At 37.4% G+C, this 17,764-nt stretch overlaps 3 protein-coding genes across 4 annotated transcripts; 2 read left to right on the top strand and 1 right to left on the bottom strand.

Moving 5' to 3' along the window:
* Nucleotides 1–6: 6 nt before the first annotated feature.
* retm (real-time) lies at nt 7–11,387 on the bottom strand. Its single transcript, XM_018002959.2, has 6 exons — nt 11,015–11,387; nt 2,835–3,758; nt 2,513–2,771; nt 2,326–2,444; nt 1,433–1,760; nt 7–1,368 (listed from the first exon to the last, which is right to left on the bottom strand). Exons 1-6 carry the CDS (start codon nt 11,075–11,077, stop codon nt 1,088–1,090), a joined length of 1,974 nt encoding a protein of 657 aa, XP_017858448.1. The 5' UTR covers nt 11,078–11,387; the 3' UTR covers nt 7–1,087.
* A 45-nt stretch (nt 11,388–11,432) lies between these two features.
* On the top strand, nt 11,433–12,830 carry spag4 (sperm-associated antigen 4). Its single transcript, XM_018001262.2, has 4 exons — nt 11,433–11,734; nt 11,802–12,368; nt 12,462–12,625; nt 12,688–12,830. The coding sequence occupies exons 1-4, from the start codon at nt 11,576–11,578 to the stop codon at nt 12,722–12,724; spliced, it is 927 nt and encodes a 308-aa protein (XP_017856751.1). The 5' UTR covers nt 11,433–11,575; the 3' UTR covers nt 12,725–12,830.
* Nucleotides 12,831–12,885: 55 nt separating this feature from the next.
* On the top strand, nt 12,886–17,102 carry LOC108610697 (uncharacterized). Of its 2 annotated transcripts, none has more exons than XM_018002958.2 (5): nt 12,886–13,408; nt 13,525–15,018; nt 15,550–15,852; nt 15,934–16,060; nt 16,125–17,102. In XM_018002958.2, the coding sequence occupies exons 1-5, from the start codon at nt 12,935–12,937 to the stop codon at nt 16,304–16,306; spliced, it is 2,580 nt and encodes an 859-aa protein (XP_017858447.2). In that variant the 5' UTR covers nt 12,886–12,934; the 3' UTR covers nt 16,307–17,102. The 2 variants fall into 2 exon arrangements, with proteins under 2 accessions (XP_017858447.2, XP_017858445.2); XM_018002956.2 differs by having other exon boundaries at nt 15,547–15,852.
* The last annotated feature ends 662 nt before the right edge of the window (nt 17,103–17,764 follow it).

Raw genomic sequence — 17,764 nt, 5'->3', positions numbered from 1 at the left:
ACATAATTATTTGAATTTCGATTGGCATACATATGTATTTGCATTTTTATTTCAACTTACACAATTAGGTAACATGCACGGCATTTGCTTGGCTATTTAAATAAAATTCTAAATATAATATTAATTTATTATTGATTATCATTATTTCATGCGCTTATTTTTAAGATTCTAATGCTAATTTTCAATATTTTATTTTTATTTTGCAGCATCAATTTCGTACTCTAAACGGAATTTTAATGATATTGTACTTATTATGAGGGCTTTTGATTTAAAACAGCTTTTTCAACTCATTGCAAGAGGTTAAAAATTGGTTTTACTTTAGTGTATTATGATTATTATTATTATTATTTATTTTATTTTTTTTGTATTTTGCATTTTAGAATCCGAATTAAACTAATTAGGTAACATGTAGTCATTGATTAGATATCTGTAAATCTCATTTTTTTCGTTCTAGCGTCAAAGTTTCGGGCAATATTTCGTTATGTTGCATTGATATTCTTATAAAAAGCCATAAAAAAATCTGCTGCACTACAATTATTACGTTTATCATCTTGGTTTCTCTAGTTATATATGTACGTTGTATAAGCTGCTACAATATTGTTGCTAAAATGGACTAATTGACGCTCTTAAACGTGAACAAGTGTGAACATTCTGTGATATCTGAATTTCTCTGATACAACCGTCTAAATCTATGTAAAAGTCATGATTCAGAAATTTCATTTTTTTCGCTTAGCATTATTGAAAATATATAAATGTATATATACGTATATAAATATAATCATTGATTTATAGACATAATACTACTAAACACAATATTCAATCAAATTATAAGCAACAATAGAAAAAATTGTGTCACACTGAAACGAAATATTACAATTAAAATCTCAAACTAAACATTTTGCTAGAATTTAAACTAAACGAGATTGCAAATGATTTTCGCAGGCCTTTAAAAAAATATATCGGGCGTATCGAACAAATTCAGGCTCTTCTCCATCAGGGTGCCGGACAGCATATCCAATTCCGCCTGCTCCTCATGTGCGCCTCGGGCGCCGGGCGACGATGTTGTTGCCTGCCCGTTGGGTTCATATCATCGACTCTGACAGGAGCTGGTCGCCGATGAGTTCGATGAGAAAGCCGACTGCAGGCTGGTCATCGAGCCCTTGTAGTTGACAGAACTGAGCACTTCGTAGAATACATTCAACTGAGCACCCGATGGACTGAACCAGTGCATCAGATAGCTATCATTGTGATGCATCACATGGGAGCCCTGCACACTCTCCTTGTGCCGGCAGATGAGAGTCGGCTCCTCCCTAAAATAGTTGACGCCCTCCACAAAGTCCTGCAGATCGAAGTAGGAAACAGCCGAATCTAATAGATGAGCAAAGAGTTATATTAGTTTGGGCTTTGCAATTTCTCTAATTCATTTCAGTACCATGCTTATCGGGCAGCTCTTCGGTGACGCGATAGAGCGTAAAGTGCAAATCATTGCGCATCACATCAAAGTCCCAGGTGAGCACGCTCTTCGGATCCGTGTTGCGAATGAGCAGTTCGTGTGTGAAGCCCGGCTTCAGCTCCACAGTCTTATAGAGGTTCTTGTGATCGTGCTGATGGGCAGCCGACAAGCGTTTACTCTCACTGGGAGGCTCCGCAATGCAGGCAGAGGCGGCACGCGAAGCAACAGGCGTCTCATCATCATGATCCTCCAGCGAGTTCATCTTGTACAATGTCTTGGGCACAAGGCCGCCCTCATGTATCATGGTCTAGTTGATGCAAAAAGAGAATAGGACAATTAATAAAACAATGTGTGTGTGAAATGCTTTTGTTTTCTTCGTATCACTTGATTTTCAAGGTACAAAATTGTGTAACTGTGTGCGTGTGTATAAAGGACTACATGGGCACAATAAAAAAAATACTCTTTGGACTTGACATAGTCCGGACAGCGAAACAATTGTGAACGGAATTGACTTGACTAGCACATAGACGACATACGACAAACTAGAATACAATGTGACTTGGCTTTTAGGAGAGTTAGAGAAGCGGCTTACACAATCGCAATCAGCTAAATAACAATGCGTTATATACTTTCTATTGACTTGTTCCACATGCGTTAAATGCGTCTATTTAGCGTCGAAACGGGGAAAGGAAATTTTGGTTAAACAAAATTGTACAACAGAAACAAAAATCATAGATTATATTATGTAAATACATATATATATATATTGAGAGAAATATATATACATACAAAATAATTGTTAATCATTTTATGTCTATGAAGGCTTACACGCAATTTTTAAAATAATTTTAATTCGAAATTTATAGATTTACCTTGCAGGGACCGCCTAGGAAATCGGGCACAATTTCCTCATCAATATATTGAGCGAGGCCGTCCTTCATGTGCTCACAGTCGGGACCATAGAACAAGAACTTGGAGCGTGTATGCTCATCTATAAAAATCAAGAAGATATTTAAATAAGTAAATATTCACGTAACTTCAACGTCATCCCCAACCTACCTATGAAAGCACTAACAATTGTCCAGGCAATGGGAAAGACGCGCGGCGCACGCACCACCAGAACACGTCCCATTGTCTCCGGGTAGTTGCGCTCGACGGTTTCGGTGATGTAGAGCAGGGCCTTGATGCCGGGACGCCACAGATGACGCATAGACAGGCCCTCCAAGTCGACCAGCAGCGACCAGTTGAGCACGGGCTTATCCAAGCGCTCGGCCGATTCATTAATCTTCTGTATGCCCTCCTCACAGATGTGCAGTGCCTGAAAGATGATAGTAAATGAATGAGCATACATCATGTGGACCATTTGTTTGAGCTTACTGACCAAGCGAAGCAGACCCTCCATGCCCAGCGACTTGAGCAAGCCCTTGACATCCATGTGTCCTAGACGCAATATGTAAATGGGTCGTCCGTCCTTGTCGTGATGATGCCAACCACCGGGAAAATGTTCAATGACCACAGCCGGCTTGCTATACTCTTCCAGCAGAGCGTCGATGCGATGCTCGGCACGCCATTTCAAGGAATCACAGAGCATGGCATAGGCCTGGCTAACGTGCCAGTCGCGTGCTGACAAGAAACGCAAGATGGTCTGATAACTGGGCATACGCTCCAGATCATCGACACCATCGAGCATTTTTCTCAGCTCCAGCAGCTTGGACTCCTGCATCGGTGATAATTGGCCCAAATTGCGAGCAATAAAATCACCGTCAAGCAAAATGTCATGATGCTGATCTGCGGTCGGTGATTTGGGTGCATCCAGTGGTGGCACCCAGCGATCCACATGCGTAATGCCCTCCTGCTCCAGCTGATTAATGAAATACTCAATGATCTCCTTGCCCTTCAGCGTTGTCTGCGTATACTGTTTCATGCCCATCTTCTCCATGGAATGCTCGAAACCAAAGAAGTTCTTAATGTCCAGCGTGGCGGTCTGATCAAAGCACGTCCATTCGCTGTTATCGGGATGGGCATAGTACCGACAACGCTCAAAGATCTCGATGCGCGACGAAAAGCTCTCGTTGACCGCCTCGATGCTGAGCGTACGATTTGTCATGTCCAGATAATTGTGCTGCAGAAAGAACACAAAGTCCACGCCAATCAATTTCTTGAAGATGTACGGCGCATCGACGGCCAGCTTGCAGCGGCGACTCGTGTTCCGCTTGGCCCCATTCTCCAGGCACTCGTCCTTAATGATTTCACAGTCCAGCACAATGGGCATTTGGGGACATGTGGGAAAGCGACGCTCGTAGGCCTAAATAATGAGAAATTGTGAAAAATGTGAGTGCAATTTGTGAGTTTTGCCATTTGCTGTCGTTTTGCCAAAAGAAAATTAGGCTTTTTGCCCTTGAACAGCGGCCAATTTGCGAATATGCAAATGAACATGAACTTGGCCTAGGGCCACAGACCGCTAAAATACTGATATAGATTTCTATATGCATATACTTACATATATTGCGATATTTGCGTATATATAATATATACATTTATATTCATATCGCACAAGCCAAATATTGGCAATACATTTTGGCAAATTATAAAACAGCTGCCTGTTTATTTACCCCTGCTTTATGGCTGCAAAGCAAACAGAGTTGTTGCTGCTTTACTTTAATATGGCATCAATTGTATAATAAAATTCATTTAATTCATATAATGTGTACAATTGGAATTTTTGTGAGAGAAAAATATTACGATTTACGTATATTACTTAAACTTTTATTTAATTTTTAATATTTTTGTTGTATATTTTTATGTTATATATAAATATTTCATTAATTTACGAATTTTATTTATTTTAATATTATTTACTTATTTATTTTATTTTATTTTTAAAACTTCATGGCGTTTTAAGTTTATTTTTAAAATTTTTTATAATATTGTTTTTATATGTATATCCTTTTACTTATATATTTTATTGATTTGTCTGATTTTTTTATGAAATTTAAAGCTAAATAAAATTGTTTTTAATTTATATATTTTATTATTTTTGTTATTTTTTGCTTAGCTCATATATTAAATGGAATTTTAAATTGCTTTGAAATTATAGTTTAATGAATGTTTATTTTCATTTCATTTGTAATAAATTAATTTATATTCGTAATATAATTTCTTGTTTTTAGTTTATACATTTAATTTTTACCTATGTTATATATTATAAATAAATATATATATATATATGTATTTCAATAAATATATGTACTTGATACTGTCTAAAATATTTTTACTGATGAAATTTCTAATAAATCTGCAAGAATTCAGTTTCATTTATTTATGTGGCAATAAATTAGTAAATGTTAATTTTTATACATGTTCATTTAGAGAGAGAAGCTAGATTATTGATTATTGTACAATGTCTGCCAGAGTGCTAGGAATTTGTGTATGTTTATATTACATACTTAGTACATATTTGCACAAACTAACGTAGCAGACAGTCGCTAGCTTCAATTGTGCCTTAAGTATTATTTCCTGATTCGCGTCGACACTTAAAACTTGGGGCCTTTATAAGCCCAGGCTAGCAACGAATATATATTTCAAGTTCCATTTGCCTCTACCTTCCACAAACGCAAATAACTTTGCTTTTAAACGTACGAACGTACAAATGCTCAAAGCACATATACTTGTTTCATTTTGTGAGCGGGCATAACGATAACTATGCCCAAGAACTATGCTCATTTAGGGCGTGACGCTCCCAAAATCTATACTTAGGGCGTGTCAAAGGGAAGAAATTCAATATTTATAGAGTTGGAATCATCAATTTTTGTTGGGGTAGATAGCTGTTGTGGCTTATTCATAGATAAGTTTCATGTTTCATGTTGGGTGAACAGTAGACAAAAATTTCCATATAATATTATTAATTTGGGGGATTCTTGGAGTTTTTATTTAAAATTAAAAATTTGTTATGTATGTTATGCTGTTGTTTTTATTTTGTATACCCTGTTTTCTACTATGTATTTATATACAACAGAAACAATCAATGCATAATTTTTAAAATAATCTGTACCTTAATAAATCGTTTTAATTATATTAATTGAAGCTCCTGTTGGCTATCGTAGGCAGGCAGCGCATATGATAAGTGAAATTTAATGCACTTAAGATATTTATACTGTGTAAGCGTATAAACTAATATTGATTCACATATCTCAAAAACAAATCCAGAAATATTCCCTTTATCTTATCTAGTAAACATACGTAGAGGAATTCTTAGTTATCAACTATACTCCACATATGATATATCTGATATACTCAGTTTTCAGAATCGGCAATATTGGAATATAAAAGTTGATAACAGGAATATGCAAGTAAAGCATGACATTTACAGCTCATAGAAATGAGCTCTTTAATCTAAACGTGAGTCAAGCCTCTATACCATTTATAAAAAGTTATATTTTTAGTGCAATTCTGTGTTGTAAATTATATTTTGGCATTACAATAATATTTATTATAAACATTCAAGATTTTTGAATTTATAAAACGAAAACTATCCTATATAAATTTGTTCTATTTTTGCTCATTTTTTGCAGGGTATAGAATAAAGCTATTGAAAATTAAAAGCTGAGTGTAGATAGAAGAACATTTGTGTTTTTTATATACATTCAAATTAATTATAGAACATTTTTAAATAGTAAACAAAACGTTTTAGCATTTTCAAAAATCATGAGCCGAAAAGAAATATTTTCAAATTTATGGACATAAGTTGTATAGCTAAATTGGCAGATTTTAGGGAATTCGAATTATGCGAGGAACTTAAAGGGCAAAGCAGAAAGCATTCAATCGATTCAAGTTAAACAAATTTGCGTGCTTCGTGAAGCACATTATCTTGCCCGAAGCGGCGTGCATGAACAAATAAAACAAATTACTTCCAAATAAAGACAGAGGCAGCAATTTATCAGATATTTTACAATATGTATAGTATATAGATAAATCTATAAAACGTTTATTATTTATGATGTGTAGGAACGCAATACGGAAACTAGTTGTAAATTTTTAAAATCCTACAAAGTTTTAGCTTAAGCTCGCAAGGACAATGGGACCGAGCGCCCTTTAAAGTCATAAAGTGTTGAGACGCCGACCTTTGAGGGGCTCGCACGCCAAAGGATAATTACTGTGAGAAAGGCTTCCTGCATAAATATTTGAAAAGTTCAAGGCGTCGTCGACAGTGCCTGGCACATGGCAGCACGTGGCAGAGGCTGACTGCCTCAGACAGCCTGGGAAAAACTGAAAGGGAAGACAACTTGTTGTCGAGCTAAACCCAATATTTTGCCCTGTTGAGCGCTTAATAATTCACTCGCTCGGAGCGTGCGAATTGCCACATGACCTGAACTGAAAAATATAAAAAAAAAAATGAAATAGCTAAACCAAATTAAATTGCACCCAAACAAAGATATTTGAATGCGCAGTCGGCTGCTCGGGCAGATTTATGGACAACAAGTGTTAGTGCTGCTTGCACTATGAAATGCTAATTGCCCATTAAACAGTTTTGTTATACTATCCAATTTATTTTGACACCCGTCTTCCCCCAACGCAGCCCCATCATACATCCAAGCCAATCCAATCTAAAGCGAATGCAAAATTCACAGTTGGCTCATGTGACGTATGCGTAATAACACTTCGGACTGACACGCTGGAGGCGTTTTACGCAGATGCCAATGGGAATTGATGGCAATACTTATTGCATTGATACCCTGCGGCCCCAATATGATGAGCATATTAGATGGGAGTGTCCGAAGAGGAAATACCGATAAAGACAGTTTCTCAATTATAACAGGAATATATAACTTTGTGGCGTTTGCCTGTTATATACTTTTAACAAAACCATTATACCCTGATTTCCCATTGAGAATGGGTTCAGGGTATAAACACAAATAAGAGAATCGAGATCCCGACTACGGGATATCCAGTAATATTGTATCTAAAGAACAACAGAAATGAGTAGAGTGAGATACCAAAAGCTACGCCCCGCAATAGCTAAAAAGTATACAGAAAGCAAGTAATTGCAGAGAGTAGTCGACTAGCTAGTACCCCGGATTGGATCTTTTCTCAAACTGAAATTTATTCATACATACCCATAGGCATACATATGTATATTCTTAAATTGATATTGAATTGAAATTTACCTACAATGAATTATTGCAAAATATCTGTAGTTTGCAATATGAACGAAGCAAACAACATCTGATGCCATACATATTTGCATCAAGAAAGGGGAATCAATATGATATCGATAATCAAATAGGTTATCGAAGACACAAAAGAAATATAATACTGTATTTCATATAAATATAAAATGTAAAATCACTAGCTTTTATTGTTTACCAGTTATGGACCAACAGAAAATGGTAAAATGGAAATTTTATTAAAGGAAAGCTATGTACAAATTGTTTTCTTGTTTACCCAATTTTGATTATACTATCTACCTTCCTTCCACCCATTACAAAGGCCTACACAAAACTACAATGGCCACCCAACTGCATGTTCAATATTGCAGGGTATACTAAGCTCACAATTGCCATTTTGTTTCGTGGGCGTGCATAAAAATAGCTGACATTTGGGACAGGTCTTCTTAATGGTGGTATATATGTCTCGCAAATTTGAGACATATGTTGGCAGGTGCTTTAATTATATATTTGCACTCTATAATTTACAATTCAATTAGATGATTAATTTTTGTTGAAGAAAGCATTTTCAAACACTAAGGCTTCTTATAATGAAGTATATAATGTTGTTCTTGGAATGAATGCATGCATAAAAGTTTAAAAAACTGTGCTCAAACTAAAATGCTCAAAAAACTCATTAGCAGCTGTTGAAGTGAATTTTCTTTAAATGATGTACGTAAAATTCGAATTCTTGAATTGATAGCCTTTTACAATAAATAAAGTTAATTATTTATTATTTATTTTATAAATATATTTAATATATTTTTTATAGAGTCAGCATTTACATGAAAAAAAGAATTTGTTTTTCAAATTTTTTAAATGTTTTTTGTTTATCTATTTGTATAGCTACAGATTTGTTTGTGAAATATATCTTATAATAATTTAAGAGTTTAGACTTAGAAATAGGCCTTTTCTATTTTTCATCATATTAAATTAATTACTTTTCAAAAATAATACTAAATAATAATAATAATAAGAATAATAAAAATAATAATAATAGTAATAATAATAATAATAATAAAAATAATAATATTAATAAAAATATTAATAATAATAAATAATTCTTTAAAGATCTTTCGCTAGGCATTTATTTTATTTTACTATAACTATTAAAATCTGAGGATTGCTTAATTTCCGCTAATATCATTGCTTATCAATTCTATTTAGTATATGAATTTCCGTTTTCATCTAACTTTATCAATAGAATTGAACAATTTGATTACCAAGCTACACACTCTCTAGATAGTGCGGGTCTGTAGTCCAAATAGACAGCGAATGAGTCGAAAACGTGACTGAAGGCTGATATGCTGTCTAGTACTATAAAGCGATTATTTTTACTGTTAAGCCAATTAGTCCGACTTACTGTGGGTGGGGAAAGAGGGAGAGAGACGAGAAACCCAGCTTTTTCTTTCGTTCATTTTTTTTTTTTTCAAGTCAATGACTTTAACTGTTTGGCCTTTGACTGCGTCTCGTTGTCTCGTCTCCCCATTTAGCAGTTGTTGCACCCATCACATCATCAAATGCAAACTACTTCAATTCAAATTGATAATAAATGAAATTCGCTGATAAATGAATGCGACATTTGTTGGCATAATAAATTTACGCGAAATTTAATTAAATTTACGGCTGCATTGGAGCGTCGCCAAATAGATAGCACCAAAGTGCTTATCGCGATTAGGTAATAGAGCCGATAGAGCTCGCGGAATGATCCATCATAATGGAGCTATCTTTTCTAGGTTTTATTTACCCTTTTGCAGTTGGTTACAAATTTACTCGCAAATTCTCTAACAATTTATATAAAAGAACAACAATCAAAAGAGTGATCTACTGCTCGATACCCTTACTTATATATAAATATACATATTTTGAGACTGATTTTATAATTTTAAATTAGTTTTTAATTTAAATTGTTTCGACAAAATAAAGTTTTTTTTTTTATTATTAATTTACAAAATGTTTTCAGATAGGATAAAACAGTCAGCTATATTTATATTTATATTTATTTCCATATTTTACCTAGACAACCTCATAGCGTCAAAATGAATTTGCCCTACATAACTTCACAGCATTGATTAAGCAGAAGAAACTTAATTAATTCCCCACTATATTACTTGAATTCCTTTTGAAAATCGAATGGGTAAGGTAAAACTTTCACTATGATGATCTACTACACATCAAGAAAATTTTAGGGTATTAGCCTTAGCAGCCTAACCTATGAAAACGTCAGAGTATTAGTATTAGAGCATTATAGCCCGACCAAGCTTCTACCCTTTGAAATTAAATTGTTTTAATATTTAATCAATGCTTATTTGCTCCCTATCATACACCGTATCAGCATCAAAGGTAAACTAAAGATAGTGAAACTCAAATAATTTTATCGTACTGTGTTATTTATATAATACTTCAGCTGAATTTTAATTAAAATATAATATGTATGTAATTAAATGGAAAGAAATAATTCTGTTCAAACCAAAATATTATAATACAAGTCTGCAAATTTTATAAAGAAAATCAGATTCAGATGCTTGCATTCAAAAAGACAACTAACGGGTCAAACATGCTGTAAACTACAAGCGAACATGTTGGAGCTCTATACAAATAGTAAATGAAATCCAATCAGAAGCTCATTTGTTTCAAGATTTTGCAACTATGCATCAAAGTGTATTTAATATTCGTCATGCCGACCATTCACACATAACTGTTCATCTTGTTATTGTTTTTTGTCTCTTTTTTTAGTGTTATATGTCTCATTTGGTTGATTGTGGTAGATTGTATACAATGTGCCCATAATCGCTTATTTCCTGCCCGTCTCAGTGTGAGGCGGATCTGGAATGCAAAACACGAACTGGGCAGCTGACCGACCGTCTTCTTTCTGCCCCTTCCCATACTAGTTGGGATGAAACGATGGAAGTGAGGTTTTCCATTCATGAAATTACATACGCGTATTATTCAATTGATAGCGAGAGAGGGAGGCGAACAGAGGAATAGAGAGTAGCTGGCGCACGAAAGAGAGTATAAGGCGAGAGAGCGCCAAGGTTAATTTTATTTATCTGCTGCATGCGATGCGCGACGGCTTTTGACAGCTAAAAGAAAATAAGGTAAATGCAGGCGGAAGGAGCGAACCAGCTGGATGAAAAATGATTGGAGAATATTTTCTTGTATTCAGTGAAAAATAAAGACAGCTGCACTTAATTGTTGATTCTTGATTCATTTGTTTTTTTTTTTTTGCGTTTTTATAAATATGATTTAAGGCTGACACGCGTTTAGCGCATGCACACCCATACACTCACACACACAAACACAAATTACGTGGCGTGGGCGGCAAATCTACCACGCCTACTGCAAATAAGATACACACCTTCATAACGAGCTCAAAGGGATATTTGTAGACGCGCACAGGCGATTGGAATTTTTGCACCATTTTCTTGCTGTTTTTGTTGTTGTTGTTGGCACTCGACACTGGTTAAAAATCAATTTTTATTCTCTTTTCTATTGCACTTTTTATTCACACATACGCGCCAATTTTTCTATAATATTTGTATTTCAGTTGTAGTTTGTAACAGTTATGACAGTTGAATGTTTCAAATTTTGTATTCTCTTTCGTTGAAGTGTTTTGTCAAATTCGTTTCGTTTCTCTGCAGCCCCAGCGTTTGTTGTTGTGCGTGCAACTGCTGCAGCTGGCTGAAAAAGAAAGCCTTTCCTTTTTTGTGTACACTCCGCGAATGTTTGACTGCTTCTGTGCTAGCGATGTCGCAACTTATTGCGATATATCGATGAACACCTCATTTCATATATCGATCTGTTTGACGATGAATGCTGTTAAGTTTCAAATGTAACTGCTAGTTGGAGTATGTTTTTATTTGTGCGTTATATTTGAAAATCTACATTTAAGAAAAATTGTAACTATTGATATATAATTATGGAAACAGTATACAGCCGAGCATGCAACAAACGTATCTGTTGTACATACATCTTCACGTTTTCACTGCTCGTCCTCTTTTTCTATCACTTGATGTGGAATAATAGAAAAAGTATTATAGGACTTACGCGCCTGCAACAGGACGTCAACTGTATATCCGTAAATATATTAAATGATAGCTGTTGGAATGTCCACTAATATCTATTTATTATATTTTATCCGACAGCAAGCGCTCAAAGTGGATTGCTCGACAATGAAATTTGACAGCTTGCCATCAGAATCGGGTACTTGTAACCCAACTATGGATCTAAAGGGATCCATATCATGCGAATCGATCGAATTGAATAATTGTGTGGAAACAGTGGTAAAACGCAAGATTGGCAGCCTAATGGACGATGTATACAGTATCAAAAAAAGAATTGAACAATCCGCATGTAAGGAATCACTGGAAAGTGCAGCCGAGGCAAATAAACAAGAAATATATACACCTCGTATCAATTATGCTTCTGAGGAGCTGGGAGCTCGCATAATTTCCGCCCTAGCAAACCCAATTGCTGATACCAACTTGCTTAAGACGCTACTTGGCTTGGAATTCAGTACGAACCCGCCTATTAATATGCTGAGGCCAAGCTTAATGCCAGGATCGTGTTTCGGGTTTCGAGGCAGTCAGGCAACGATTTCACTACATCTAGCCAAAACTATCTACGTGGAGCAAATAAGTTTGACCCATGTTCCCAAAGAGATGACTCCGAGCAAGTGTGTTAATAATGCACCAAAAGATTTTGAAGTTTATGTATGATTATTATTATTTTTTTTTTTTTCTTTTTTCATTCTGTGTGGTAAGTATTATAACTTAGTTTTTTGTTTTTTTGTTTTTTGCTTTTAGGGTGTGACTTCGAATAAGAAAAAAGAGCTATTGGGCAAGTGGAGATTCAAAAATGAACCAAATGAACGTACAGAGAATTATATTGTCAATAATAATTGTCCGTTTCGTACATTGCTTTTCAAATTCAACTCAAATCATGGCGCCAATTCCACTTGCATATATCGGTAATTATTAACATTGGAGAGTGATATAATATTTCACATTGTAACATATATTTTCTACACAGCGTGGAAGTATTTGGCCAAGCATTAGGCGTGATTTAAAATGTCTTTGAAATAGTTGTAACAAACACTTTTTGTTAAATTGTTTTGAAGTTATTTAAACTGTTAATTATTTTATCATGTTAATTAAAAACTTTATATATCGTGAGTAACATTTTTTCCGATACTTAATTTGTAATTGGTAACGAGTACATGGGTTTATGTGTATTTTACATAAACTTCCATCTCTAAGGTGTAGGCTTAAAGTTAGACATGAGCGATAACGATTATCGTTTTGGTTTTGGCAAAGATAAAATTGAAATAAATAAGTTGAAACACGATGGCTTGTGGCGATTGAATCTAAATAACAATAACAATCTTGTGGCATGTAACTTAACACACAATTACAACAGCCTCGATGGCGATGAGCAGGCGAAGCTGCAAAGGACTATGGCAAAGGCGAAACAGAAACAGACAACAGCAGCAGCTGCCTCAGCAACAACAACAACAGCAGCAGCAGCAGCCGTAGCAACAGCGACGACAGCAACAACAACAGCAACAATAGCAACAACAATGCCAATACCAACAGCAGCAACAACAACAATGATAGGCGCTGTTGCTGTGACGCCCACTTGTGTCGCACACATAGAGGACGAGGGCGGAGGGGAAGGATGCGACGGCGCTGCAGCTGACGACGATGACGGCGACTGCGCTGCAGCTGGCGCAGGCCTAGTCACCAGTGATAAGGCAAGTGTTGTTGTTGTTGATTTGATTTTTTCTTCGTTTGTATTATAGTTTTCTTTATTGTTGTTGGCGTTGCCATTGTTTTGTTATTTTTGTATTCATTGGGATTTTCACTGCAGCTTAATGGCATCAGCATTGGCGCTGCCTACAGTCTGATTCAGCTGCCAGCGTTGAATTGCGATTTGGCAGCCGCAGCTGTGGCGGCTGCTGCTGCTGCTGCCTCCGCACTCTCGCCCACCGATGCGGCAATTGGTGGCCTCAGCTCCAGTCGCACCTCCATGAATAACTCCACGGAGAATCTGAGCTATGCCAGTGACAATTATTATGCCGACGATCTCATACTGCTCGATGACGACGACGATGACGAGGATGACGATGTGGAGGCCGAGGAGATATCGCTCAATTCGGATGACTGTGTCTATGCGTATCGCGGTGATGCCGCTGATTTCGACATGGCAGCGCTCGACGCTAGCACTGGACGTGGTGGACGCAATTTGGACTTTGGTCTAGTGCGGGATGATGAAACGGACTTCCTTGAAATGGACTTTGAGCCAGATCCCTCGTCGGAGCTGGAATTTGTGGCCAGTGCACAGGAGGCGGCGGCGGCCGCTGCAGGCCATGCGAATCTGCTGCTCATGCAACGCGATTACAGTCAGCTACAGAGCGGCCGGCACATGGCCACGCCCACTCAGCCAAGGCAGCTCTACAGCTCGCCCATCGAGGAGTTGGCACTGCCAGCACCACAGGAAGCACTGCAGCGTTTGAGCAAGAAATTCGCACGCATTAGCCTGAACTTGGATCAGATTAAGACCGATGCTGATGTTGGCTCTGATGTGGATGCCGATGAGCTGCTCTGCGGCGCCAAGGACGATGAGCAGGACTTTGTGGATGCCACCACAGCGGATGCCAATGCACTGGCCCACTCGCTGCCCAGCACACTCGCCTACAGCAGCTTCAATCGCAGCACCAGCGTGCCCAGCGAACCGACTCATGCGGCCGAAGAGACCTGCAACTCGAAGCTGACGGGCGCCAAGCCCAAGCGTCTAAACACACTCTCCAACTCCTCATCCCTTGTGTCCGCCTCGAAGAGTAGCACTTCCGCGTCCAAGTCGCGTCGCTCGCAGCCCAGCTACGATGAGCGTTGCTTCAGCTGCACCGATTTTCGTGCCGTGTCGCAGCAACAGCACCATCAGCATCAGCTCCAGCTGCAGCTGCAGCAACAGCAACAGCAGCAGGAGGATGTGGCACCCATGCTGGTGGCAGCGGCAGCTGTGGTCGCTGCCAGCGCTGCGATGGCCAGCAGCAATTCGACGAAATTTGATTTGGGCAGCGGCGAGGAGACGTGCCTCGACTGTCTCGAGAAGGAGTTTCTGGCCAATACGATTGGCAAAGCGATCGACCTGAGCAGCTGTGCCAAGTGTCGGCGACGCGTCGGCGGGCGTGGCAGCAGCCTCTCGCTCTACACACGCGCCGAACAGACGCGCTGCCGCAGCGGCTCGCCGGGCTATTTTGATGAGTTTGGCGGCCTCTTCAGCTGGCACAATACGGCCGGCGACATGGGTCTATACAACCAAAGGTTTATTTCGTGTGATAATAATTTTGGCGGCAGGCAGGTGAGTGAAATGGATTATTAAAATGAAAACAAATTATTCCAAATATAGAATATTTGAAGAGTTGAAATTCTATAGGAATAGTCTGTTAAAGGGAAAGTCGCTTGAATTTGCCTCAGACAAGATCTAAACCATAGATGATCTAAATCATGGTCTGAGTTTCATTTATCATTTGTGTTAAAAATGAGAACAGCCTCAAGTAAATTATAATTGTTTTGATCTTAGGACGAACATGGTTGGAACAGAAAATGTTGATGGTCTCTAGCCCGAACTAAAATCTGAATACATCCTTCATTATATAACAATATTGCCTTACAGCTTCCATAAAATTCCGCACATATTCTATCTAATGTAGTCTCAAGATTTTATTGAACCACCCACATTAAATCAATATCCAAACTAATAACTTAATACTTCCTTCGCCCAATCCGCCTAAGATCTTTAATGTCCTATCCGGTCTCTAGATATTATTGGAATACTCATACTAAAAATTTCGCATTCTCCCTCTTTCCATGAACTCCCCAACTGCAGCAGCTGCTCAAGCAAAGCTTTTCGACTGAACCGCTGGTGGCGCGCCTGTCCACGGCGCATCTGAGTGAGGAGCATCTGGTGCAGGCGCTGGACAAACTTCACATTTCCTACAACGCATCTCTGTTGCATGCCTATTTCGAGCGGCTGGCAGCGCCCTCGCCGCCGGCTCGCGGCAATCTGAAGCAGCTGCTGTTGCATGTCTCCAAACAGCAATGCAATCATCGCAAGCTCAAGAAGCTGATCGAGCTCATTGTGCAGCAGCAGCCGCAGCCGCAGCAACAGCAGCTCAGCGTGCAATTCAAGCGGGTAAGTGAGTGATGGAGGCAGTTAAATTATAGACTAGTATATATATGTATATGTATATTAATGATATGTTCTTGTTCACAGACTAACGCTGGCCATGCTGCCCTGGTGGCCGTCAAGGTGACGGACATATTGGCCGCCTGGCAACGTCATCGAGATCTCTTTGTGCTGCGGCAATTGGATGCACGCTTTCATCGCGCCAATGTGCTGGGTAAGCACTTGTGCCATAATAGAAACACTTGAATATAAATTTAAATGAGTTACATGATTTGCAGGCAAAATTGGGCACATTGTGCGGCAAGCGCAGCAGCAACAACAGCCGGCAGCAACCACATCCGCATCGGCATCGGCAGCGGCTTCAACTTCAATCTCATCCATGCGGCAAGCGCTGCCCGAGTTTCTAATGATACCACAATATTATGCTTGTGGTGAATTAACATTGACGCGCAAATGTTGAAACCCGCCCAATGCACACACACACACACACACCTACAAACAGCCACATTACATGTTTATGCGTGGCTGCATTTTATTCATTTTCGTTTCCAAAATCGAGATTCTGCAAATGCAATGCTCCAAGTTTATTATCTACGATCTGTAGCCGGATTAAAATATTGTTCATAATATTTAAGCAGATGACATGCAAGCTAATCACATACATACAAATCAAATTTTAAATGTATTCACTCATGTTCAGTATTTGTTTAAGCTTTATTCACTATGTTTAAGCCCAAAGCATTAACTCATTTAGTTGTTAAAATTATATTATGATTTCCTATATACACATGTATATTTTATGTCTACTATATTTTGTTTTTCGAATCACTGCATCTAGTCTCGATACACAAAAGAAAACAAAAATGAAATTCATATAGAATTTAAGTTAATTTTAATTTACATCAAAATGAATTATGTCATCCGCTTGAATAGTTTAAGCCATGTTAACCGTTTAGCTGCCGGCTCAGATCTGTCTTTCTTGTATTCTAATTGCATTTGTTAGCCAATGCTGCCTGTTGCTAACAAAGCTTCAATGTTTTATTGGCAGCCACGCATAAACGTTTGCAATATTTGTGAAAGCTGCTGCTGTTCAGGGGCGGGGCGAAAGTGGGCGGTTTGGTGAGTTGTTGGCAAAAAACCGAAATAATTAAGAACAAAAGTTAGACGCGTCTTTATGTATGTGTTATAACGTAAATCACAATAACCGTTAATCAATTTGCAATATTTATATAAAAAGAAAAACAAAAAAAAAACAATACCATATATCTAAATATGTTTATGTATATACTTATGTGTGTGTGTACATGTCACGCCCACTAACGTATATCATAATATAAATTATATACATATATGTATTTATTTATATTATAACTTAATAAATGTGTAGCGTATATATAGCTTAGCTTATATACTAATTATAAAATAAACTGTAAGTAGTCAAGTAAAACATACGCACATACATACATAAATACACGTACACACCAAAGTTTATACGCTGCACTGGACGTGATTTATAAATTGATTTGAATCGAATATTTACTGTTCAAGGATATTATGCTTTAAGAAGAGACTCATTAAATCACATTTTAGTTGCAATCATAAGTTTATACGCTGCACTAAATGTGATTTACAAATGAATTGATAGAGCATATATATATGGATGCTCAATGTTCTTAAGTGTGCAACTGAATGTGATTTACATAAATAAAAAATTGTGAATCATGTTTTAGTTACTCTGAAATCACGTTTAGTGCAGCGCATAAACGTTGATTCTGTATGTGTTTGTCAAGTTTACACGTGTGAAATTCAAACGTCACAAACACATAAATAGTCAAGGTTTATACGCTGCACTAAACATGATTTACAAATTTATTGTCAGAGCATATATATATATATATATATATATTTTTTATTTTTA

The sequence above is a fragment of the Drosophila arizonae genome, chromosome 3 (assembly GCF_054131065.1).
Source record: "Drosophila arizonae isolate 15081-1271.41 chromosome 3, UAZ_ARI_1.0, whole genome shotgun sequence".
NCBI lineage: Eukaryota > Metazoa > Arthropoda > Insecta > Diptera > Drosophilidae > Drosophila > Drosophila arizonae.
The sequence above is the reverse complement of the archived record's forward strand: the minus strand, read 5'-3'. Positions and strand labels throughout refer to the sequence as shown.

What these genes read in the sequence shown, in the direction of transcription:
- retm (XM_018002959.2), bottom strand. Translation starts at nt 11,077, where the DNA reads ATGGTGCAAAAATTCCAATCGCCTGTGCGCGTCTACAAATATCCCTTT. An exon ending in TGGAGGGTCTGCTTCGCTTG is followed by an intron (nt 2,772 to 2,834) that starts GTCAGTAAGCTC and finishes ATCATCTTTCAG; the next exon opens with GCACTGCACATCTGTGAGGA. An exon ending in TCCTAGGCGGTCCCTGCAAG is followed by an intron (nt 1,761 to 2,325) that starts GTAAATCTATAA and finishes TGCATCAACTAG; the next exon opens with ACCATGATACATGAGGGCGG.
- spag4 (XM_018001262.2), top strand. Translation starts at nt 11,576, where the DNA reads ATGGAAACAGTATACAGCCGAGCATGCAACAAACGTATCTGTTGTACA. An exon ending in AGGACGTCAACTGTATATCC is followed by an intron (nt 11,735 to 11,801) that starts GTAAATATATTA and finishes TTTATCCGACAG; the next exon opens with CAAGCGCTCAAAGTGGATTG. An exon ending in CAAAAGATTTTGAAGTTTAT is followed by an intron (nt 12,369 to 12,461) that starts GTATGATTATTA and finishes TTTTGCTTTTAG; the next exon opens with GGTGTGACTTCGAATAAGAA.
- LOC108610697 (XM_018002956.2), top strand. Translation starts at nt 12,935, where the DNA reads ATGAGCGATAACGATTATCGTTTTGGTTTTGGCAAAGATAAAATTGAA. An exon ending in GCCTAGTCACCAGTGATAAG is followed by an intron (nt 13,409 to 13,524) that starts GCAAGTGTTGTT and finishes TTTTCACTGCAG; the next exon opens with CTTAATGGCATCAGCATTGG. An exon ending in TCATCGCGCCAATGTGCTGG is followed by an intron (nt 16,061 to 16,124) that starts GTAAGCACTTGT and finishes CATGATTTGCAG; the next exon opens with GCAAAATTGGGCACATTGTG.